Source organism: Pelodiscus sinensis, chromosome 8 (assembly GCF_052426305.1).
Source record: "Pelodiscus sinensis isolate ZL-2025 chromosome 8, ASM5242630v1, whole genome shotgun sequence".
NCBI classification, from domain to species: domain Eukaryota; kingdom Metazoa; phylum Chordata; order Testudines; family Trionychidae; genus Pelodiscus; species Pelodiscus sinensis.
The window spans coordinates 67,673,484-67,698,506 of NC_143059.1; the positions used below are offsets into that span (position 1 = coordinate 67,673,484).

Genomic DNA, 25,023 nt, shown 5'->3' on the forward strand with positions numbered 1-25,023 from the left:
TTTTAAATGTAGTAAGAGTTGCCCGGATCTTACTACATTTAAGCTGCAGAGCCACAGGGGGGGTAGCTCCTCGACCGACATAAGCTGGGACCGAGCATCCTCCCTCATCGACTAATCATGTCGTTGATACAAATTATATTGACGACACAATTAGTCAATTACCCGCCTCTTGCCTCCCTGGTTCGGCACCCTCAGGACAGCTCCTAGGGAGTTTGCTGGACTGGGGAGGTCAATGACCCCCTGCTGGCTGCTGTACCGTTCCTGGGCTCCTCTTCCAGCTTTGGAGCTCTCAAAGTTGGTGCTCCCCACCCACTGCTGCCTCCACTGACACTGGCCCGGACAGGGCTCCCCAGAGCACAGGTCCCTGCCCGGCTGCAGCTGAGGGTTCCCCAGCCAGGACTGCCCAGCCACTACAGGCCCTGCTGTCACCAGGGGATCCCCAAGGTTCCCGGCCGAGGTCACCTGGTCACTACCCAACCCAACAGCTGTTGACATAAACAGAACTTCCCACACCCCATGGGACTCCCAGCTGGCTCCCGCTCCTGACCGCCAGGACTTTGTGGTCCAGCAACATCTATGGCCGAGATCTGAAAGGTTCAACCTGTACTCATCCCCACCCTCTGTCTTCTATTCTCCAGCCTAAAGAAACCCTGCTTTTTCACTCTTTTCTCAACTCATGTATTAGACCTTTAATTTAGATTGCACAGGCACCATTCACCAACAGTCATAGAGTAAATATCTAGCTACTTATCTCCTGTTTTTTTTTCCTGTTTAGCATAAGCCAAACCTTTTCATGAGAGTTGTACTGACATTTCCATGGCAGGCCAGAGTCATTTTTGGAGAAATCCCTCTTGAACTGTCCTAATTACCACAGGAAATACATATCTCTGCATAGACCTTTGTACCACTACATAGCCAGCCCACCTTTCCCCTCGGATCTTGTTACCCAATCAAAGAACCACCAGGCTAGCTGTCATCTGAAAGAGTGAGCAGCATGGGTTCCAATCTACTGCAAGCCTCCTTTAGAACACCGGGCAAATGATTTACACGTCTGTGCCTCAGTTTCTCCATGTGTACAGTAGGGGACATATTAGCCAACTATTGTAAAGTGCTGTGAGATAAACAGCTGGAAGGAGGTGTTGACGTGCAATGTATTATGACTGACAGAATATGTGCTTAATAATAACCATTTATTTGGGAGAAATGCAAATCAGTATAAAATTAATTAGTTTACAGTAGATTTAGCTGGGGTCTGAGGGTGAGATTGCAGACAATTCATCATTGTTTAAGTATCACAGAGACTCGTGCCAAACTTCCATTAATCCAAGCCTGACTTTAGAATGACCATTTGCAAAATTTCCAAGGCTTTCCCCCCAGCAAACATTAGAGCTAGATTTCGGAAATTACTCATCTGATGAAGTGGGTTTTACCCACGGAGGCTCATGAGTCTATATAGGTTTGTTAATCTCTAAAGTGCCACAGGACTACTCCTCGTTTCTGAAATAACCGAGTAACTGTAAATGTCTTATTGAAATACACTGCCGCAATCCTTCACCAGAAGAAGGAGATACTTAAAAATAAATAAACTCCCTTTAAAATGAAACTGAAAAAAGGGAGACTGAACAGAGAGGAATTGCTTACTGAAGTAAACTAAATTTATGCACCTCTCAACTTCTTACTAAATGTAGAGCCTATCTAGATCTGTATATGGGCATACACATAGCTGTGTGTATAATGTGGGTGTGATATAGTCATAATACATGATGGAAACAGGGAATAACTGTGAATATGCAATTGTGGGAGGAAAGTAGTGTTCCATGTAATTTGGTGCTTAGGAGTCCACCCTTGGAGATTCAAGTGCCACCCACGGAGCACCCACAGCCATGTGTTTCTACTGGTGGTGCACATCAACGTAAGCCTTTGTGCATATAACAAAATTTATTCTGCCCGTGGATGGAAAAATTGGAGGGAACATCGAAAGGAAGGGGGGAAAACCTTACAAAGCTCTGTTTGGGCAAACGATCATGAAAACTGTAGAAGCAATGGGGAGAAAGGAAAAGCACAGTCTCTTACTTGAGAAACTGCGTGTATGATACAGAGTCAAGGGACAGCTAGTTCAGAACATGGAGATTTCGGTGGCTTCATGAAATCATCGGCGGGAATCTTCCTTCCTCCTTGTCCCCCCGCTGTCATTTCATTTCCCAAATCCGGTCTCTGGGCCTGACGGGCCGAGCCTGAGCAAACCTTGGCGACGCTTGAGAGCTACTGATCTCAGCCCAGAGCGGCAGCAAGTGTATGTGAGCGGGCCGCACGGCTCGGGGAGGGAGAGTGTCTTCCAGACGAAAGGACAGCGTGTTCTTACATGGCCCCACGGCTGCTGCCTGGTTCACCCTGCCGGAGCCAGGCCTCCCCTGAAGTTACCCCCTCCCCAAGAGAAGAGCCAGGGGCTGTAAATCAGACTCCATCCAGACGCGCAATCGCTCCTGGGGAAGGAGATACCCAGGAGGTGCGCGCAGCGGCTGGGGACCGGCTTCGCTCCTTCACTCCCCCGCGAGCTGGGCACGTCCAGGCCTGCGGGGGGAGCCGCGGTGCCGCGCGTGGGTGCGGGGGAGGCTCTCAAAGTTCCCGCGAGCGCCTGCCGGGCTGCGTGTGCCGGCTCCTGCGCCCCTGGGAAGCCGCGGAGCAGCCGGGTGCGTGCGCTGCGCTGCGCGACGCACGGAGCCGCGGGGGGCACTGCGCGCCGAGCGCCGCCTTGGAGCAGGAGGCACTCGCCAGCCAGCCGGGGGGATCTCTCGCTCCTGCTCCAGCTCGGCTCCTCCCCCGCGGGTGGCGGCGGCTTTCCCGTCCGCCCCACGCCGGCTGCGCGCCGCCAGCCCCGGGGAGGGGGCCAGGGAAGCCGGGGGAGAGACTCGAGCAGGTTTCTTCCTCCTCCCCCCCCGCCTGCGCCCGCTCCAGCCGCGCCTGAAACTTGCATGGAGTTGCCGCCGCGCTCCGGGTGAAGCCGCAGCGCCCCCGCGGCGCGCCAGCCCGCCGCAGCCATGGGAAAAGTTGCGGGCTGGTCCCTGCTGGCCGGGACCTGGCTCGTCCTCTGCTCCTGGCGCTGGAGCGGGGCCGAGATAACGTGCCGCGCCTGCCGCTCCCCGGTGCAGCCGCATGGGCCGCGGCAGGGATCAGCCGTGCCTGTGTGGCCCGGCCGCGGACGACAAGAGCGGGGCTTCCCGGTGGAGGCTGCGGGGAAAGCCGCCGCGGCTCCCACCACTAGGCAGCCCGGCCCCCGCGCGTCCCCGGCGCGCCCCGGAGCTCCCCTGCAGGGCGCTGCGCCCTGGCTGCCGGCCCAGCTAGGCGAGGAGGGGAGCCCGGCCGGGCGTGCGCCCCGCAGCCGGCGGAGAAGGAGCCAGGTGGAGGGGAAGCGAGCCCAGGGCGTCCCGGCCGAGCGGGAGGCGGCCGCGGCCTCCCCGGAGCAGCCGGCGGGCAAAGCCACCCGCTTCAGGCTGGAGGAGCTCCGGCTGAGCAGCAGCACCTTCGCGCTGACCGGAGACTCGGCTCACAACCAAGCCATGGTGCACTGGTCCGGCCACAACAGCAGCGTGAGTAGCCGCGGGGCGCGCAGAGCCTGCCGTGGGAACGGGACCCCGGGGGGCGCATCGGGGTGCCGGCCGCAGTTGGCGGCGGGGCTCGCTGGGTGCTTTTGCGGCAGCAAAAGTTTTCTCTCTCCCCGAACGCCACCTGGGCTGCGCTCCAGTTGCGCGTAAGTCGGGGAGGTCTGTAGATCGGGGCGGAGAAGGGGGATGACTGCAGGGAGTGCAGGGCGCATGGGGTGGTGGCCTGAAAACCTCCCTCTCCCCAGCTGGCAACAACGCAGCGGGGTGGAAAAGGTGCAAATTACCCTGCCCGTTCCTTCGCACCCCTTCCTCCGCCCCGCTCCGGTCTCTGCAGGAGGAACGGGTCCCCAGCCCGGGTCAGCGGCTCCCCGGAGCCGGACGGACTCCGATCGAAATCCATCCGAGCCCAACTTGGAAGACGCGGGTGCGCAGCAGAGCGAGGGTCCTCATTCCCTCCCCCCCTCCCCCAGGAACAAAGCGGTGGTTGTTTGGCTTGTCTCGGGGACTGTTCCCCATCCGCACTAGCCCAGATCTCGGCCGTGGGAACGGCGACCACCCAGAGCGGGCGACTCCGTTTCCAAGACCGAAGGAGAATTCATGGCTCGGGGAGGGGAAGTTTTCTCAAGTTCACTTGCGCTCTGCCGTGGCGAAGCGTTCCGTTAGCCGTGGGAACCCGTCGCTTGGCGGCGTGCGCTTTGAAGCTAGTTCTGGAAAGGCAGAAGCTTGGAAAACGGGCTGATTACATCTTCAAAGCTGGGCGTCTTGGGGCTTGCAAGGAGCAAAGAGAATATCGGGAAGAGATCCGGCGGGATGCAGGGCTAGCGGGGACCTGTTTTCGTCCTCTGTAGCAGTGACTCAGGCGGACTACAACGTGGCGAGGCGTTTTCGGCTCCTTTGCTAGGCTGGAGTCCGATTTCTGGATACCTGTTCTTCCCTTCTGCTTTTAATAAGAAAATGTGGTAACGTTTGAGAGGCCTGATCATTCATTCCCTTTGGTTTATATTGTGTGAAGGGAAATAGCCAGGAGCCAATTTACTATTAATGTACGTCTCATAAGCACTTTCAGCCTTCACAGGCGGGACCAATATTTTATAGTTGTATCCGGAACTTTTAAATCATTGACGCAGAATTTCTCACTATCCAGGTTTTCAGGACCTTTACCTGTGAGCTACTGAATTGCACCCTCCCATTAGCTCTCCAGCCACTAAACCGCATTGAGTTTGCCATCTTTTGAAAGGGATTCCTCTTTTGAGCAAGGACTTAGGATTGTAAAAGTATAAGGCTTTAACGCCATCAAGCCTTCTGGGCGTATAATGCCTGGAATTAGAACTTTAGTCTTCACATTAAACAGGTATTTCAGGCCCACACGCTGATATGAGTAGTACAGTAGCACAAATCAATGGTCTGAGTGAGAGTTTGGGTTTGCAGGAGGCCAGACTGGGTCCCTTCTGGCTTTACAATCTAGGGATGCGCTTTAGGATGGGGTTGGATGCGGGAAGTGCTTTGACTCACTAGCTGCTTTTTTCCCAAACAACCCTCTGCAAGACAGGGTCATGCAGACAACTTGCTGCTTTTGTACAGGCGGGTGCCAAGCCACCGTGTGCTCTGCTCCCCTCCAATCGCACAGCTCAGTGTTGCTCTACTCATGCAGTTGGTTGGGAGACCACTGGGGCAAACCTAAGTGTTGTTAACTTAATAAGTAGCCCTCCTCTTCCTACAGAGACAATGTCCCAGCCTAGTGCTATTGGGCACTATGTTGTGTGTAAGGTACTATTGAAACCCTCTCTATGTGGTCTGGGAAGATCCCTGGGCATCTTTTGCAGAAGTGGTTGTCCTGGTCCAATTCTGTTCTGGGCAATTTATTTTTCCCCGGCAATTTTTGTGGGAAGCCATATAAGTCTTCCTTAACAGTTATGTAAAAGAGCTTTCACGCTTCACCCAGAGGTGGCTACACTTCAGTAATGTTGTAGTGTCGTTTGACACCACTTTGGGATCCCATTTCATGAAAGATACTATAATCAATGTAACCTTGTTGCCATGAAGTTGCTATCGCAAATAGCGCCCAGTGCTGGCAACCCCTGATGAATTCACTCTTTATGAGTAAGTTTCACTATTTCAAGTGGTTGTCTCTCCTTTTACTTATTAAGACTTACTGTAGTACTGTCTTATGTACAATGCCCATGTAAAACTTGATTCGGTTTGGAGTAGGAGAAAGAATGCGCCTCCATAGCTTTGATTTCAAGATGAGAGGGGTCTATTGATTTGGAAGGAATAAAGGCACAGGATGGAAAGTCCTTTGGGACCAAGGCTGACTTTTGGTTTTGTGCAGTTTCTAGCACAATGGAGTCTGGTGGATTACTAAGGCTTCTAGGGACTACTGCAGTGCAAATAAATAATAATTACCGAATTCGTCCATGGTGTAACTCAGCTGAAGTCAGTAGTTTTGCATCAGAGATTAATTTGGCACATCTGTTTGCTGTGTCATCTAAGGACCTGATCCATGTCCAGTTCAAGTCCGGGGGTCACTTTCCATTGGCCTCAGCTGGAACTGGAAGATGGTCCCTGGTGAGATGAAATTTCTCTGTGAAGCCTTACTCCAAAACCTTGTAATCAAACTCCCCTATAGATAGGGGTTGGCTTTCTATTAGAGGTGATTTTGAGCGAGATGAAAAATCTTAGATTCCTGGAAATATAGCTACCTTTCATGCTCCCAGTGGGAAACAAATATTCACACAAAAGATGTGTCTCTATTTATTAACTGCACATAATATACAAGGAGAAGATTTTTGTGCTCGGTGCAGGATGAGTGCAGATGGGCCGGGGAGCTGAAAGCCATGACCCTATCCTCGACTGGCATAGGGGATCATTGTTGGCATGGTAGTCAAATATGTGATCCATCCCCTGGAAGTGCACAGTCAACCTGTGGAACTCCCTGCCAGAGGATGTGGTGAAGACTAAGACTTCAACAAGGTTCAAAAAAGAGCTAGATAGCCATTGATGGACCTAACCTCCATGAATCTATTAGCCAGGATGGGTGGGAATGGTGTCTGTTTGTCTGTAAATGGGTGACAGGAGAGGGATCACATGAGGATTACCTGTTGTGTTCATTCCCTCTGGAGCACCTGGTATTGGCCACTGTGGGCTAGATGGACCATTGGTCTCACTCAGTGTGGCTGCTCTTATGTTCTAAGCCTTCCGCAATCAATGAATGAGTAGTTGGCACAGATACTCTCTCCGTAGCATTTAGAGCCTTTACAGCAGCCAAGGGATCTTCGATGGCCACACAGAGGATCATGACTATGCAAGCCTTTTGGTGTGATCATGTCATCAACGCCTGTCCCCCTCCTTCCCCCCCGATTCCATATATGGGGTGTAAATGGGGCTGACAGCTTTGTACTGGTCCTCTGCCCCACAGGTGGATTTTGCCACCTGTTTGGAACCTGCTATTGTAACCTCTTGCAAGTGCCTTCCCAATTTGGTGTCTGAAGTCAGTGTAGATTGGGTGTCCCCACAGTTCCCTTGGGTCTTTTCTCAGTCTGCCGTCACCCAGAGCTGTAGAAGATGGGAGGCGCTTGAAGGTGGAGCTACAATAGGCTCCAGGTGATTGTTCCCACCTTGCAGAGAATCCCAAGGATAGTTTTATTATGGGGTTTGGCAGCCTTAGGTTACGAGTGGTTCCCATCACTGGTTCTTCTGGAGATTGCAAAGTTGCGGAAGGCTCAAGTCTGCCTCCGGCGCTAGTTTGCGGAGAGTGAGTCTAGTGAATGAGTTGCTTGCTGGAGACACAGCCAGAGAGCAAAGCACTGGAAGAGCTGAGGAGGTAAACTGGAGGACCGTGGGAAGAGAAGTCTCAGTACCAAGCTAGAAGATCCTCTTATGATGGATCCTCCCCTGTAATGCAGTAGTAAGTTGCCCTGAACTGGAGAGGGTCTTCTACTGCTCTCCTGCAGCTGGAGCAGGTGAAGCATTAATAATGATACCCAGCACTTATCAGTAGACCTGGAACCAGATAAATGCATGTGCCCATTTTACAGATGAGAAATGAATTTGTCCATAGTCACCCGGCCAACCAGTGGACAAGATGGGAACAGAACCTAGGTACTGGCGGTGCCAGTGCTCCATCCACTAGGTCGTACTGTTTTCTTTCTTCAGTTTTCTTGAAAGGCAGAGATGGGCTGCTGTGAGGTCATCTATTGAGACCAGTCATGGTCACACTGCTGGACATGGATTCTAAGTCCACCCCAAAGTAGTCTGTCTGGGCCTTTTTAATTCCAGTCATTGGATAAAATCCAGGAGGCAGGTGGAATCAGCAGAGGATGCAATCTGTGAGGCTGTCCTCTCCATGATCAGCTGAAGAAACTAGATTGGAAGGGAAAAGCAAGGCAGCTTTTGATGGGAGAAGGGGTAGACAAGAGTTGTTATTGTGAGACTCCACAGCATGTTACCTGATGTTGCTGGAAAGGCCAAGCTGAACAACTGAAAGGCAGAACAGGGTCATTTTTTTTATTGTATAAATGATCTGAGTAGAGAGATTCTGTGTTAACTATCCTTGGAATTTACACATGTATGCTAAAACCAATTTCATACATTCTCACGTATAATAGGGAGAACCTTGAATTGTTGGGATGCAGAACTTGAACTTGAATGTAGCTTGAACTTGAATGTAGCTTTGCCTTTGACTTGGAGCACTCTTGATTTTAAAACCTAATGTATTCCAGTTTACAAAATGAATATGAAAGAGCATAATGAATCAATCATATGGTGGCATCACCATAAATCCTCTGTTCTAAAGAGAAACCGTAAAACCCTGACAACGTTTCCTCAGCTTTCTGAGCATTGGATTCGTCACGTGGCTCATTTGTCTGTGAAATGCATCAGTTAGGATCGTCTGTCATTCCATCACAGCTAGAGGACTCAACGTGAAAGTGCCCACTCTTGGTGGGTATTCCTCAAAATCCGTCCTGCATGCTGAATGGCTGGTGATTACCGTTTTTCTTCTGTTGACTTGCTGATGACCCATTGTTCTCCTTTCGGGGCATCATTCACAGAACGGAGGTTTTCACTGAGGAACCTGTCGATAGGTATGGAGACCCCAGCAAGCTAAGGTTTCAAGATGGCAGCTGTGTCCTGGTGTCCGTGAATATCCCTGTCTCTGGTAGAGTCTAGTTGGTTCAGCTCATGTTATCTTTTGTGTGGTTATTGAGGGACAGGAGCTGAACTGCTGAAAATAGAGGCAGATTCATTTTAAGTTGGATGTCAGCATTAAAATACAGTGAAATGTTCTGTAACAGACAATAAGAGCAACCAGCCAGACTCTGAAGTTATTATTTACTCTTTACTAGGGATGTTAATGGGTAACTGGTTAACCAGTCTCCCACTTGCAGGATCCTGGTTAACCGAAAGGTTTAACACTCCATTTAGCTGGCTAACATTTTAACCAGGATATTCTATCCCTATTTTTTACATGGTCAAACCGTATAAAGACTGAGTGGAAACTGAGACCGTATTTAGCTCCGCAACATTACTGCCACACACCTTCTACTTATATATTTGAGAGAGTTTGTGTGTGAGGGTACGTCTAAACGACGGGGGTTTTTTGAAAGAGGATATGCAGATTCTGCGTGAATTTGCATGTCTTCTTCCGATCTCACTTTCAAAAGAGGTTCTTTCAAAAGTGAAAGTAGTCTGGATGTGGGTTTTTTTTAGAGAAAAAGCCCCTTTTTCGAAACAACCCACGTAAACTTCACTTTTTAAGGAAGAGCGGTTTTTTCGAAAAAGGGGGCTTTTTTCAGAAAAAAACGCATCCAGACTATTTTCACTTTCAAAAGAGCCTCTTTCAAAAGTGAGATCAGAAGAAGATATGCAAATTCCCGTGCAATTAGCATATCCTCTTTCGAAAATAGAACGTAGTCTAGACATAGCCTGAGTGAGACATAGCCTGTCTGTTCATCTGTTCAAGAATTCCTCCTGATCCATTAGAGCTAGGACTGTCAAATTTGGTACACAGATGCCCTTTTGGGAGGGCAGGGAGGGGCTGCACCTGTCCCCAGTTGTACAGGAACACTGCAGGGGGGGGGGGGGTTACCTTCATCCTGGAGCAAGGGGGAAAGTGCATAGTTTAAGGAATGGAGCACAGTGGGCAGACAAACCTGAACCTACCCCAGCCGGGGGACATGCACCCCTCCCCTGGCTGTGCCTGTTGGAGCTGCAGAGGCCATAGAGAGGCGCTTTTCCCCTGGCCCCAAGCTGCTGCAGTGAGAGCGCTGGGGCTGTTCTCTCTCCCTGGGGTAGCTTGTTACTGATCCCACATCCCCAGCCCCACCCCAGAGCAATGATTTAAACAAGGAAAAACAAAAATTAATTGAGTTAAGTATCTGATCAAAGCCGGGTTAATCTTCTAGAGCATGTCTGCGTGTTTCCATTTTCTCTTCTTTTGACTCCCACCTGCTACGCTTTATACTTCATAAAATCCTTTATTTGCACTATAGATCTAAACAATATCCTATAGATCAAGATTTCAGTGAGAGAAAACATCAACATCTTCACTCAGACCTTGAATTAGGAAACCATTTCCCCAACAAATGCACACATTTTTCATGTTTTCAAGCACATTAAATAGCTATTGTGTTTTTTTCCTGCCTTTAATATGATCCATCTGTAGCTATATTTCCTTGTGGGATTAAAATACAAGTCTTTATTAAAGAGCACCTATAATAAGACACACAATAACTTTCAAAAACAGCCGTGTGGTGACAGAAAGTGAGAAGAATCACGTGCCTAGGAGAAAGAACGAGCTTCAAGAATAGCTGGTCTTCGAGGAAGTCTATGGGAGACCTTGAGAAATTGAAGTGGTCCCATACGGATTGGGTAGATGTGGCCAGTAGTTTCCAGTTTCTCATACTTGGTTCCGCGTTCCCAAAATCTTTTGCCACCCTTACTGCCGTCTTTGAGATGAGAGGGTTTTAAATCAGAGCTTGACAAAGCCCTGTCTGGGATGATTTAGTTAGAGTCGGCCTTGGTTTGGGCAGAGGGTTGGACTTTATGACCTCCTGAGGTCTCCTCCAGCCCTCATCTTCTGTGGTTCTATGACCTGCTGGAAGTCATCACCCTGAGGTTGATCCTTCATGCAATAGTCATCTACATCTCTAATTCCCAGTGGGAGCTTTGAGCCCTAGACTTTTTATTATTTGGGAATAGTTAATTGCATATATAAAACCCATTACTATACAATGACTTTCATCCAACCTTCAGATTTTTGTCGTCACTTCTACAATCAAACCATAGTTGGAATAAGGTCCTTTAATCTGTAATGCTCAGGGTCTGAAACAAACAATTGTTGGTTGGTATTATACTTCCTTTCTTCTGCGGATCTCCTAGCACTTTAAAGTCAATGACCCCTCCCATCACATTGTCCTCTAAAATAAGGACCCAGCAGAATTCCCAGCAGGGTTCTAACACTTGCCAACTTTATGGCCAGCGTCCTCTCTGTTGAGATTATAAGGGAGATGGGAGTGGCTCGTTCGAGGGAGCTCGAGAGGAAGGGATTCCCCAGAGACCCAAGCGGAGGCAGGACTCTAGGTATGCAAAGCAATCTCAGACTAACTGCCCCCCCAAGTTCTTCACACAGCTACTGCTCCAGCCGGAACTGCACTCTGACTTCCAGCTGACGAGTGTGAGCGTTCTATGACGGCTTGTGCTTCTCCCACCGTGGCAACAGAATGTCTGGGTGGGACTGAAAATGGTTTCAGTCTACAGGGCTGTTAGCTGAGTGGTTAACAGGCTTCCTGCTTCCGACGGATATAAAATGTGTTTTTTTTTTTTTTGCTCTTACTTGTCAAGTCTTTGGCTAGCTGGCCCTCTTGATCAGACTTTTACACTTCACTTGCCGTTACGCAAAGGCACTGATGGTGTTCAGTGCGTATCGGTGAGGCTCATTCATCAAGGCGATTTGCTGATTGTCCCCAGGAATATGCTGTTTATGAATGAATGTCTGAATGATCATTTCTTTGTGTCCTGTGTAACCTAAGCGCCCGTTTGGAGCCATTTTCATTCTAGGCACAGATCAGCCTAATCAAGAGTAAGAAAGGAAGCCGGGTTGGAGGGGCGGGGGAGAGGGGTGAAGAGTGACAAAGGAAAATAATTCACAGTTGTTACTTGGGATGCAGAGCTCTTCCAGGGAGCTATGGGCCTAATGCAGCAATGTGAGGTGGAGGGCAATCAACAATACGCCTGTGGCGCCTAGCACGTTACAGGCTATCCTCAGGGTTGAATTTGTATGTCTACATTCAGTGTCATTTTGGTCAGTGTTAACTTATGACCATCAATGCAATGAGTGTTACCTGTAATTTTGAGTTGCTTTGACCTAATAGTAATGGGCATTTCAGAAAATGTGTGTTTTTTTTTTTTAAATAGGAATAAGAGGGAACTTCTTTGAATTTTTCCAAATGGAGTTTCTGTAAGTACATTTAATCTAGAGCTGAGTGACTAATACAAAGGAAACAATTTATTCAACCAATAGAGCCTCTTTTGCTGCTGACAAATTGACCATGATCCTCCAGTGGCTTTCTCAGATGTTTTTGCTCATAATTAATCAACAAGTTCCTGATCCAAAAACCCATCAGAAATCAATGGAAAGCTTCCCAATGCCTCCCATGGCCTTTGGAAGGCCCCCAGCTAATCACTATGAATAATTCCTGGTCTGTAGATTTTTGTCCTCCAAGCTGCATTTTAACTGGGCAAATAGATTACATGTTTTTTCTCCAGTTCCCTGTGAATCCGTGTAATTCTCTGACATTGAATTAAGGGGTCTTGTCTCCCCCAATCATCTTGCCAGTAAATTTCTTTGCCAGAATATTCTCAGAACACAGACACAAAAGAGAGATAAATGGAGGTGAAACTAGTTCTCAGGGGATCTCTGTGTTAGTCTGTAACTTTAAAAGCAAGGAGTAGTCCTGCGGCACCTCCAGGCATGTCTACACTAGGAAATTATTTTGAAGTAATTTATTTTAAAATAACTCCTGAAATTACTTCTTCGAAATAGCGTGCCCTTGCTACTAGGGAGCCCCAAAATTAGTCCCAGGAAGGCTCCCTTCATGTGGATGTATTACCTCAACTTAAAACCCCAGGAAACACAGGGGGCGTAATTATTTTGAAAGACTCTGAGGAGGAGTTATTTCGAAATAGTGTGGACATACCATTGCTGCTACCACTAGTTTGAAATAACTATTTTGAAATGAGCGATATTCCCTGAGGAAAGCAGGAGTTATTTCGAAATAACCGTCCTGTTAATTCAAAATAATGGCCTTGGTAGTGTGGATGCTCTGTTTATTTCGAAATCAGGGGAGTTATTTCAAAATAACTCCCTAGGATAGACCAGGGCTCAGAGACAAATATATCTCATGAGCTGTCATGGGTAAAACCCACTTCATCAGATGACCTTGGGTATGTCTACACTGCATCCCTAGTTCGAACTAGGGATGCAAATGGAGACAATCGAAGTAGTTAATGAAGCGGGGATTTAAATATCCCGCGCTCCATTAACATGATCTCGCCGGCGCGCTAGTTCGAATCACAGCTGATTCGAACCAGGAAGTGCGCGCCGGGACGCGATAGTTAGGACTAAAGCCCTTAGTCCGAACTAATGTTACTCCTCATTTTTTACTTCAAAGTAAGAATAAGAGCCTCCGGAAAAGGGCACTTTTTTCCGGAGGATCGGGGCCAGTCTAGACGCTCTTTTCCGGCTTTTTTAAAAGCCGGAAAAAAGCGGTGGACATTTTTATTTAAATGCCGCGGGGGATATTTAAATCCCCCGCGGATTTCCCTACGACGACTAGTGAAATTTACATGCCCCTTCCGGAAAAGGGGCCAGTGTAGACGTAGCCAACGAGTGGAGAGGGAAAAAGAGGGGGAGGGAACCTTCACAATTTATGACAGAAAAAGAAGGGGGAGGAAAAATGCACTATTACGCTCAAGTGAATATTCATTGGGCATTTTTTAAAAGAAACATTTACCCAGATCTCCTTTAAACATAGGTTTTTAATGCTAAAGGTGATCATTATTGGCACAGTCCTGCTGTGTTTGCATAGGGATTTGACCTGGAAATTAAATTTGCTGACTATGAAGATTTAACTGGGGTTTGAAGGTGAAAAAACTGTTACTGGAAAAACGGTTTTTAAAATAAAATCATTCTTAGGGAAAAAAGCAGAATGTTGGGACTGGTTAACTGCAAATCAAAGCCACCTCTTATTCTGCTGGCTTTAAACAAAATAGATTTGAATGCAAAAGGATAAAGACGGAATTAAAAATCCATGCACAGAGCAGCAATTGCACTAACCACAGAGCCCAGACTGCACCGAATTAGGGGGAAACCTCCCTATCTGATCTGAATCCTCTGTATTCCATCTGGGGCAGTCTACAGGGGAATGTGGTTCCAGCTTGATTGCGTTGCCCCAGAATTGTCCGGAGTAGCCTGTAGTGTTGATGGTGAGTTTGAGAACACTGGGGGGTGTTTAGACTACACCTCTCTCTCGACAAAGAGATGTAGATTAGGCGCATCGAAAGCGTGAATGAAGCCGGGATTTAAATATCCCATGCTTCATTTGCATAAACATGGCTGCCACTTTTTTTGAAACAGAGCTTTTTCGAAAAAAATGGCCGTCTAGATGCGGATCTTTCAAAAATACAACCTTTTTTCGAAAGATCCTGTAAACCTCATTTTTTGAGGGATAAGGGATCTTTTGAAAAAGGGTTGCATTTTCAAAAGATCCATGTCTAGACTGCCGTTTGTTTTCGAAAAAGTTCCATTTCGGAAAAAAGTGGCAGCCATATTTATGCAAATGAAGCGTGGGATATTTAAATCCCAGCTTGATTTGCACTTTTGAAGTGCTTGATTTGCATCCCTCTGTCAACTGAGGGATGCAGTCTAGACATAGCCTGGGTGTTGGGATGTGCTTATCCCTCCCAGAGACACAGCCAATGAGCGTGCAACTTTGCTTTTGAATATGGGCAAGAATAGGGTGAGCACAGTTGTAAAGGGGTGTGTAGTCTGGGCCTTCTCTCACTCCTATATGTGGCAAAGGAGATCTCAGAAGATGCTGAAGGGGAAGGGAGGTAGGGCAGGGAACCTAGGATCCATGCTTAACTCTGACTCAGTGGCCTAAAAGCTCTACAGAGGAGGAAATGGAGGGCAGCAGCTGCTGTTTCAGCCCACAGGTTTGAAGAGTGGCCAAAGAGAGGCTAGGGGGCAGCTCTGGGTCTTTTTTTGCAGGTAGAACAAGTTGGGTTTTGGTTTTTGAATGACAATTGGCCTTTTTTAACAATTAACAATTTGACACATTTAATTTTTTCCAGATTGTGTTTCTTTGATGGAAAACCTTAAAACCCAAGGAAAGGTGTTGAAAATATTTGTTTTATGACTATATTTGGTTTATTGATCACAGAAATTTTAAACTTTTTTTTGGAGGCGCACACAGCCAAAGAATTTCAACTCCTCTCCAATGTTCCCTCTAATCTTTTACGTCCATGTTAGGTTTTTTTCCATCCACGTGTGGAATAATTTTTTAATGTGCACTGACGCACATATGAGTGTGCACCACCAGTAGAAACAAAATACCTAGCGGAGGGCACTCTGCTAATCAGCTGGGAGGCATTTCAATCTCTCCTGAATGGCTGCACAAGTGTACAGCTTATAGGGAGTGCTGCTCTTCACCCCAAATTTAACATTTTGTTGTGGCTGGAAAATATCTACCAGGGCTCCAAACTTCCCTGGCTAAATGTTTAATCACTTGTTTAGATTGACAGTGTCACTTTAAATAGTGACAGACATTGAATTGACACCCAGGCAAAAAGCCGGGGAGACTTCTGCTATTTATCATTTAAAAAGATTTTTAAAATCTCCAGCAAGCGCTTATCTTTTTCCTTTCTTCCTCCCGAGTTTCAATGAGAGCGCATTGAAATGCCTTAGTCACTTTCTTCATGCTAAAGACAGCAATTTCATCTGATCGCTTTGGCAGTTCTATATTTTCCCCCCCGGTGGAATATTACTTTTTCCTTCTCTGTGCCCTTGATACAAAATACTGTTTCTGTTCACTGCTCTTCTGATCCCCTACTCCCTATGCCACACACAGCGTCGACACGGTCACCTGGCTATCACTTGGTGATGGACAGACTGCAACAGATGTGATTTACACCCCCTGAATTGTCATCTGAAACCTGTCATCCCCAGACTGTGACAGGCAGCGACAGCAAGTTAGGGCTTGACTCCTAAACGAAATAAATAATGAATGTGACATACCTGATTGTGTAGGTGTAAAAGTTGTCCTTTTCTCGCTATGCCTCTGGGATGTGGGAGGCCCATGTTGCAACTAATGGGGGAGAAAATATCTCCATACCCAACCAGCTTAGTAATTATCATACGGAAAAAACAAACCTGCAACGTACCTTGGGTTGTGATCCTGTTATGTCCCAGGGGCCAGGCAAGGTCTTCCGTGAGATGATGGGTGCTCCAGGGGCTGGATGGAACAAGTGGGTTATTCAGCAGATGGCACTCTTCACTCTGAATTAATTCGGCACCATGGCGTTGGGCTACCGGGGTTGCTGCCTTTCAAATGAGATGCAGTCAAATGAAGGTCTCGCCAGTTGTGAGCTGGACAAGTCCCCTGGCAATTTTTTACAGGAATAGGGAATGTCAGTCCAAATTTGAATGTAGCGATTCCATTCTGTTTACCTGAAACTCCTCTTGTCTTTTTCAGTTAGGTGACTCATGGTTTGCATTGCACCAAAAAGCAAGGGCCAGATTTATCAGTCGAATTACAATGAGTCTGAATTTGTGCCAAGTGGATTTTCATTTTCTGTCCCCAACTATTCCTTAGTTGTGTGCTCTTAATGAGCTGCTACATTACAATGCAGAGGTGGTTGGCTTTCTCTGGTCCGTGTAGTGATTCTTATGTACAGTGAGCCCTCGCTACTTCGCGGTTCGACCATCGCGGATTCACGACTTCGCGGACTTTTTTCATTACATTATGTATATACGTGAATCCGCGATGGTCGAACCGTGAAGTAGCGAGGGCTCGCTGTATACATGTTAAATATACATGTCCCTACTTCGCGGATTTTCAACTATCGCGGTCGGGTTTGGAACCTATCTACCGCGATAAACGAGGGTTCACTGTATACAGTGTCTACAATCTGTGATTTGCTTGGGACTCGTGAGAGTGAAACGTGTTGTTCCAACCTAAGCTCAAGCCTGGAGTACAGAGTGGGAAAGAAGGGTTGTTTGTGTTTGTGCAGCACCTAGCACAATGGATCCCAATCCAGGACATGCATTGTTTGGTGCTGTAGTAATACAAATAAATAGCAATTGTGCATGGAGATGGGTTTGAAACAAAACCGTTGATTCGAATACTACCAAATTTTGGGTGGAATGATGGTCTGGAATCCTGAAGCTGTGACAGACGTGTCTTTGCATTCTAATGAGCAAGCCCAGTGTTGCAAACTCACAAGGCAAGTGATACAATCCGGAAATGGTTAATGTGTCTCTTAAAATCCCACTTCCACGAGTCAAGTGCCCAATTGAGAGTCTCCACTTTCCTTGTAAGAAAAAGGGGAAAGTGTTTAAAAACCCAGATCCGAGCATACCTTAAAGGCTCTTAAACCAGAAGAGAAATAAAATGAACCCCACAATTATTATTTAAAACAACGTGGTTGTAAAGCAACTTCTTTATTTTAGAAGGGCAGGACTCATGGTTTTTAAGCCTGAATTGTGATTTTTTTTGGGGGGGGGGAGGGTGCTGCTGTGAAGATCTGAATGGGGCGAGGGGGAGGTTGTAGAATTTTGCAGCTCTGGGCAAATTTTGAACAAATGACATCCCTTCCTGTTTTCATGTCGCTGAATCTAGGCAGGCGCCGGAGCCAGGAAGCAAACAAGAAACATGTAATACACAAGCAGCTCTAGTGCTGTGTCTCTTAATCACCATGTGCTCATATAGTCTCATTGGTAGAGCTCAATGCACTTCACAAAGGAGGTCAGTTTATTTGCCTCACTTTACAAATGGGGAAACTGAGGCACCAAGGGAAAGTTATTTCCCCAAAGTCACCCGGCAGCACAGCTGGGAACCTAGATCCCCTAAGCCCCAGGCTAGGCCACACTGCCCTCCTAATAGTACTATTTTATATTGCGTGCTGCAATACTACATTTGAGATCACTGGCTCATTATGCTAAGTGCTGTACAAACTCTTAATAAGAGGAAGTCTTCAGCTGGAAGAGCTTCCAAGCCTAAATAATCAAGATAGACCAAGGAACCAGTGGATAAATAGAAGCCTAATTGGAGGATTTGAGCCTTGGTGACCTACCCAAGATCCGACAAAGTTAATGGCAGACTTTGGAACAGACCCCCATCTCCTCTGGTAGTGGCTTTACCACAACACAGGTGTCTCTCTTCTACCCGTGCAGCTACAATAACAGGTGTGATAGTCTAGGAAAGGGTGTGTTACTTCACCGTCTCTCTGTAGAAGCCAGGCACTTGCAGAATGAGTTAGAAAAGCAAAGCAGACGTCGGGCGGAATCTGTACTAAGCTAGCTAAAGCTGGCAGTTATCAAAAAACCCCACAAAACAAAACACAGCTCCTGTGCCTGTTGTGAAATGTACAAGAGGTTATTGCTGAAGTACCGGGGCGGGGAAATTCGGGAGCCGGTGCAGTAAATGATGGTGGTGATAATTTCATTGGATCGCATAGTAAGAGGGGGCCTACAACATGGAGCACAGCCCCTTCCCACCCATCACTGACTGCTTCTCTGCTGCTTTGCCCAACTTGCTTTGTCTTTGTAGCACTGAGGAGAGCTAGCCACTGAGGTGTGCATGAAACAGGGAACTGCCTTTTTTCATAGGCACATGAGAATTGCTGGACTGGAGGTTCATTTGGCTCCGTCACCTCTTTCTAACTGGGGTCAGAACCAGGTGCCTGAGAGCAGGGGGGCTGGAAGCCTTGCCCAGCCTCTGGGTAAGGTGGTGGTGGCAGGGGGGACTTCTTGCTACCAGAAAGGGTGGCGCTGGAGCAGCCAGCCCTCAGTGCCACCTGGACCGCGGTGCTTCTATCCCCAACCCTTAGTCGCCTGGAGCATGCTGCATGGAGCTCCAGCGGCAGTTTAAAGGACCTAGGCTTTGACTGTCTCACTTAGCAGTGGTGGTAGCTGGGAAGCTTGGGGCCCTTTCAAATTGCTGGGCTCCAGGGCAGTTATTCCCCTGAGGGAGGCGGCCGAAGGAGGCAGATGTTGGACAATCAGAGATCTCATGCTGAGTCGCTCGGGGCTGGCTTCCTGGCTTCCTTTAATATCCCGTCCAATGTTTATGGTGTTAATGATGAAAATTCTGGATAGTCTTGTTCTCCTATAATCTGCCAATCCCCTTTCCGAATCCTGCTTTTCAAATGCCCCCCTACCCGGTCCCTGGATGTTTTGTGTGTGTGTTTTCCTGCTTTCGTTCAATAGCAAAGAAACATAGAAGCAGAAAAATGAACAAATGTGTTGGCAATTATGTGCTGATGCCTAGCTGGTTGGTGCGAATCAACCTGGCTCCATCAGAATCAGTGGAGCTACGCCAATTTATAACACGCTGAGATTCCGGTTCTATAGGCAAATGAAGATAAAAACGGCCATCCTTGCTCAGATCAAAGGTCCACCTAGTCCAGTATCCTCTGCTTCTGGCAAAGAGAGGTGAGGGGCACCCTCTCTACCCTCTCCATTGATGCACTCACTTGCTTTCATTCTGCAAGAGATGCCTTAATGTTGACTTAAGAAACCATGTTAGAGAGGGGAGGTATGGGAATGGTGAGCTTTTTTCAAATGGGCCATTCACTGGGTGTATTTTAATACCCCCACCCAACCATCTCTGTCATAAGAACTAAGCTAAACAACTAAACTTGTAACATTTAACTGGTTAACTGCCTGCCCAGCCTGGGTTGCTCTGGCATGGCTGGGGGGACGGGTCCTTCCAGCCTACCTGGGCTAAGTTGGATGGACTGGGTTGGGTTTCAGTTGTAGCCCCCAGCTGCCTGTCTCCCAGGGCTGGGGTTATGCTGGGCAGTTCTGCATAGCGGGGGCCACTAATATCAGTGTTTCTCAACTTTTTTTTTTATATAAAGTACCCCTTTACAAACAAATTATAAGTACCCCCAGTACCTACAGTTTTCAGACACCATTTTTTTTCTACCACTGCAAACATTTGTTTAAACAACTTCATCGTAGCCGGGTGTGCGGTGAAATTTTTGGGTGTAAAAAGTACAAAAATTATAAAGTGCTGTAAAACTTCAAACAAATTCAGTTTTCTCCAATTTTCAGTTGTGTTGACGTACCCGCCAGACCTCTCTCGAGTACCCCTGAGGGTACTCATACCACTGGTTGAGAAACACTGGCTTATACTATAAGCCTCATACTACAAAGCCTGTTGCACTGGCTGGCAGCCAGGAGCTGGCATTTGCTGGGAGGGAAGAGTTTAACTGTAACAGTAACCAATAATCTGATGCTTATCGGTTAACCGTATAAACGGTTAACCTCTTACATCCCCAGTTTCAGCTCCCTGCTCCAAATCGCACAGAGCAGGGACTCTAACTCTTGCTTGGGAGGAGACCTGAACCACTTGGCTGTTCTAAAGGGTAGCTCTGTTTCTTCTTCCATCCTTGCCTTAGCAACCTTTCAGGTGAAAGTTTCATGAAAATCGGCCCTTTCCCCATAGAAAGTTTCAGCTTCAATGAAACAGCCTTTTCTGACTGGAGAAAATTTTTTTTTGGTCTGGAACATTCCAACCAGCTCTGTGCATGAAGAGCATCATAATAATAAACCAATAGGTGATGCCCAACTCACACTAGTAACGCTGAAAAAATTACTCTGAGCAACCCTGCAAGAACACTGATGTATTCTCAAGCTCCCATAAGCCACCCTGCAATGGCAAACTGAAGTGTGTTGCGCCGTGGCTAACACACAGCCCCACAACAGCAAAGCACGTGCTCCTTACTACCCACTAGGGTTGCCAGATGCTTGAAACAAAAATACCAACCCGCCCGCCCCCCCCCCCCCCAAATGGGAAAAAATTCTGTTGAAGGGAAAAAAAGGGGGGAAGACTAAAATTGTTGAGCAAAAAAAAAAAATGTTGTGCCGGCAGCCTTGGGGAACCAGGAAAGCATGGGGGCTGGGGTCAGAGGGCTGGGAGTGTTGGGGGCCTGGGGAGGGGAGGCTGGGCGCTGAGTGTTTGTAGGGTTGCCAGGTGCCCAGCATTTTCACCTCCTGTCCAGGGAAAAATTCAGAAAATACCGGACATTTTAGGTGTCGGGTATCTCTGAATTTTTTTACCGGACATGAGCCCAAAATACCGGACTGTCCAGGTGAATACTGGACACCTGGCAACCCTACGTACCCACCAACAACCTTAGTGCAACAACCCCGCATGGTCAAGCAGCCATCAGTATTCGTGAGCCACCTGACAATAACAAGCCCAGCACCACGGAGGAAACCTGAGTGTGCTCATTGTAGGCCTGGCTTGACATGAGTAATTGGATGTGGGTGAGGCCTCGTTTCTTGGGAGAGATTTAGTGAAGTAAATGGATGAGCAGCCTGGGAACAGAGTGTCTGCACTAGCTAAGATAAGAGCCACTTACAGTGGAGAAGATAACCATGACTAAAGAAAAGTTTGGAACCCAAGATGAGGTAAAGAGTAAGTCGGGCATGGATAGTGTGTGCTGTATAGCAGTGGTTTTCAAACTACTGGTTGCCAGGGGCAGATGACCGTTTTGCAGGGCCCCGGGCAGCATAATTCCGCGGGGCCCCCCCTTTGCCACGGTGCATGCGCGGGGCTTTCTGAAGCGTGGGGCCCAGGGCGGCCGCCCCGTTCGCCCTGCCCTATATCCGCCCCTGCTGCCCATTATTGGGTGGTGGAATGTCGGGCACTGAGTCTCGGTGCTGCAGGGGGATCCGGTGACCAGTGAGAGGCTAAGGCAGCTCCCTGCCTGTCCTGACACCACAGACTGTGCCCCAGAAGAGGCCGGCAGCAGGCCCGGCTCCTCGGTGTGTATGTGACGGAGAGCACGCAGGGTTCTGTGCATTGCCCCTGCCCTGAGCACTCGCTCTGCACTCCCATTGGCTGGAACCTTCTGTTGGCTGCTTCTGGGGCGCAGCATGGCCTGCGGTGCCAGGAGAGGCAGGAAGCTGCCTTAGCACCCACACTGAACCACTGACCGGGAGCCGCTTAAGGTAAGTCCCTCCTGCCCCAGCCCTACACCCCCCGAAGCTGGAGCCCCCTCCTGCACCCCAAAGTTCTCCTCCTCAGCCCCACCCTGGAGCCCACACTCCAGTCACATTATGTTGGGTTGTGGGATCAACAGTTTTCTTCAGCTGGGTCATGAGAAAAAAGTTTGAAAACCGCTGCTGTACGGGGATTGGTTCCGGCAAGGTGACCAGGCCAATCCTGAAACATGTGATTCAGTGCGACGAGCAAATGTATGTGAAGGAGGAAGTTTGGCTGTGTCACTGGAGAACTGGCAAACCTTATACCTAACCTTTGTTTGCTGAGGAACCGGAGTGCCGTGGCGAGAGTCAAACTGAGTTCTTGGGAGACCCAGTGGAAGTGGTCCGGAGAGGTTGGACCTGTCAAGGAATTTGTTATAAAGCAGCGAGGAGGCGACATCTGTGTGCTTTTCGCTTTGCAGTTGTTCTCACAGAGAGGTGTGCATGTATTTCCTGATTCTTTCAAATTGCGCTGCTTAGTGATGGTTTCAGGGTATCTTCTTGACCCACTGCTGCTAACAGAGCACGTAGAGGACCGTTCTGTACTGTACAGGTCCCCAAAGCAGTTGTCACAAAGTTAGTATTGTCTATATCCATGATTAAGCCATACCAAGACTCTCGACAGCTCATTTCATGCAGGACCTGTAACATCAGGTAGGCACCAAGGGACTTTAATGCTGTCTCTTGCAAGAAATTATTAGTTGGGTTTATCATCTTATTTTTCTTGTAAATGGCAGTGAAGGCACAGGAGAGCTGGACTGACTTTCCTGATCAGTCACCGGCAGATCACTGCAGGTCCCTCCCTCATGCACAAAGCATTGTGCACTCTCTGTGTGGGGATTTAGGGGATTCAAAACAATGAATCTTAGGTTCTTCTATCCAGGGTGCTTTTGAAAATCTCTTCCTTGGAGAGAATGACTGATGTGTGACTGGCTCCCCTCAGCTGCCCTGGCATGTGCTCGGATCTTCTCTGTGTATCGGTGTCTCTCATCCCCCTGCCTGTCATTCAAGGGTTGCAGAGGGCTCCTGACATGGCAAATCCTTTGTGTCCATCCGTCGCAAAAGTTTGCTTTGGGGTATCTCTGATGCACATGCAGCATAGGTAAATTCTACCCATCCTCTGAAACCACGTGAACAAGAGACATTTTGCTCAGTGTTCTTTGATCTTTGCAGCAATGCTGACTCTCATCAGGACGTGTGGGAAATGTGATAGCCCTGTACAACCTGCACGTGCCTGGCGTCTCCTAAAATGTGTTTTAAAACTGCTGCTAAGATCCATGCTGTATATAGCAGCAGTGAATTCTGGTCACTGCTGCTCAGGTTCTTCTGACATGCCCATCGTCGTGATAGCTGAGTGAGTTTTAAGAGAAAAATCACTTTGAAAAGTTCTGATCAATCAGACCTAATGTACATGGCTTAGTAATTAACCAGGGCACCAATCGGAAAGAGAAAGTGTTGCAGTTCTTTAGAGGTACCATTGTTTCCATATTTTCCTTATGCCTGGTAAAATCTCAAAATAGGGATGCTCCGGCATGAATCTTGCGTCTGATTCTCCACTTCTTTTCCTGGTGTAAATCAGGAGTAACTTCAGAAGCCAACAGAGTTATACTGTGAATCTGTCTCTTATTTCCTTCTGAGTCTTCGCTATTGACAGAGCAGCAGAAAGGGAATCATTTCAGATACAGTCTGACAATGGCAAATCTCACTAGGAAATACCCCTTTATGAGAGACTTGGCAAGAGGTATACACTGAGAAAATCTCCATAAGCGAGCAGCAAACAATGTGGCCCAAAGGAATCGCCAGCTCCGTATGAAATATTACAAAGGAAATTTATGTTAAGCGCTTGTATAAATGGTACTTTACTCCAGTAAGGCTAACGGAATGATTAAACAGATGGCAAGCTGCATTGCGGGGGGGGGGGGGGGGGCGAATTTGGGAAGAGGAAAAATACATCCACATTCACTAGTCATGGTCAAATATACAGACTCATCTGACAGTGTTTCTAAATCCCCCTTTGACCATGGCAATGAAGGAGTGAAGGGTAAGAGGAGCTGCCTCCCCAGCATGGCTAATTGGTTGACTGGCAAAAGTTGGGATAAGGGGCAGAAGGGGGTGGTTCCCAAAGAGCCGGAGGGTTATTCCGTATGGATTGCAAATGGCTGGAAGCCGCTAAAAGAGCAGAACATGAGGTCTCCTGAGGATTCGGGTGAGAGGCCTGGAGGAGACCCTGCCAGCCTAGGTGGAGTTCCCTTGTCTTACTCTCCAGCAGCTAAAGAAAGTCTAAACTCCCTAGAGTTCTGCTGCCACCAAGCTTAGGCGGGATGTGACAAGGAGTTGAGCACTGTGACCGCTGAGTTGAAAAGCTACGCGAGCAAGGGCCAGTGTATAGTTTCAAGGGGCCCAAGGCTGGGATAGGGCTCTAAGGGGGAGTTGTAGAATCTCCATCGTTGGATGGTTTTAAAATGAGGTTAGACACACACCTGCTAGGGATGGTCTCTTGGTCCAGCCTCAGCAAAGGGTGATGGCCTAAATGACCTCCTGAACTCTCCTCTAGCCCTGCATGTTAACGATACGAGCAGATTTTTCCCAGCACTGCTGGGGTCTTTAGCTCAATTAAGATTTTATTATTTTTTTTAAAAAGGGAAATATAGATGCTTTATTTAAATGATTGTCGTTTTCAAAAACGCAATGCGTTTTTTATGAAGTTAATTTTTAGTTTGGATTTCTTAAAGGGATTGTTACAAAAAATCACTTAAATTTTTTGTCGTAATTTTTTTTTAACAGGAATTCCATGTATTTTCATCACTATAAACTCCTATCATTCAGTATGTTTTAACTAGGGATGTTAAAATGTGGGCGGGGCTTGGTAAACGTGTAACTGCTGACATTTTCAGCAGTTACACATTTACATATGGGGGGAGGTGCTTCTGCACCGGTTCCCGCCGACCTACCACTGCTGCCTCTGATACAGGGGCTGCAGCATCGGGAGGGAGGGGCTTGTATGTAACCATGAAGGTTAACCGATGAGCTCAGAATTATTGGTTAACCGTTTACATGTGTACACTATCACATCCCTATTTTTAACAAAAAAAAGGCTTTAATCAATTTGGTTTCTAATAATATTTTCTTCGAGTTTTCAAACCTTTAGCT

At 47.7% G+C, this 25,023-nt stretch overlaps 1 protein-coding gene across 2 annotated transcripts in view; it reads left to right on the forward strand.

The window, feature by feature from the left end:
- The first annotated feature begins 2,165 nt into the window (after nucleotides 1–2,165).
- Nucleotides 2,166–25,023, forward strand: part of SORCS1 (sortilin related VPS10 domain containing receptor 1) — a 477,697-nt gene continuing 454,839 nt past the window's right edge. Inside the window, exon 1 of one of the 2 annotated variants that reach the window (XM_075935517.2) lies at nucleotides 2,166–3,587. In XM_075935517.2, the coding sequence (XP_075791632.2) occupies nucleotides 3,039–3,587 (549 nt within the window). In that variant the 5' untranslated portion in view covers nucleotides 2,166–3,038. The remainder of the gene's footprint in view (nucleotides 3,588–25,023) is intronic. The other variant, XM_075935516.2, reaches the window with a different exon arrangement.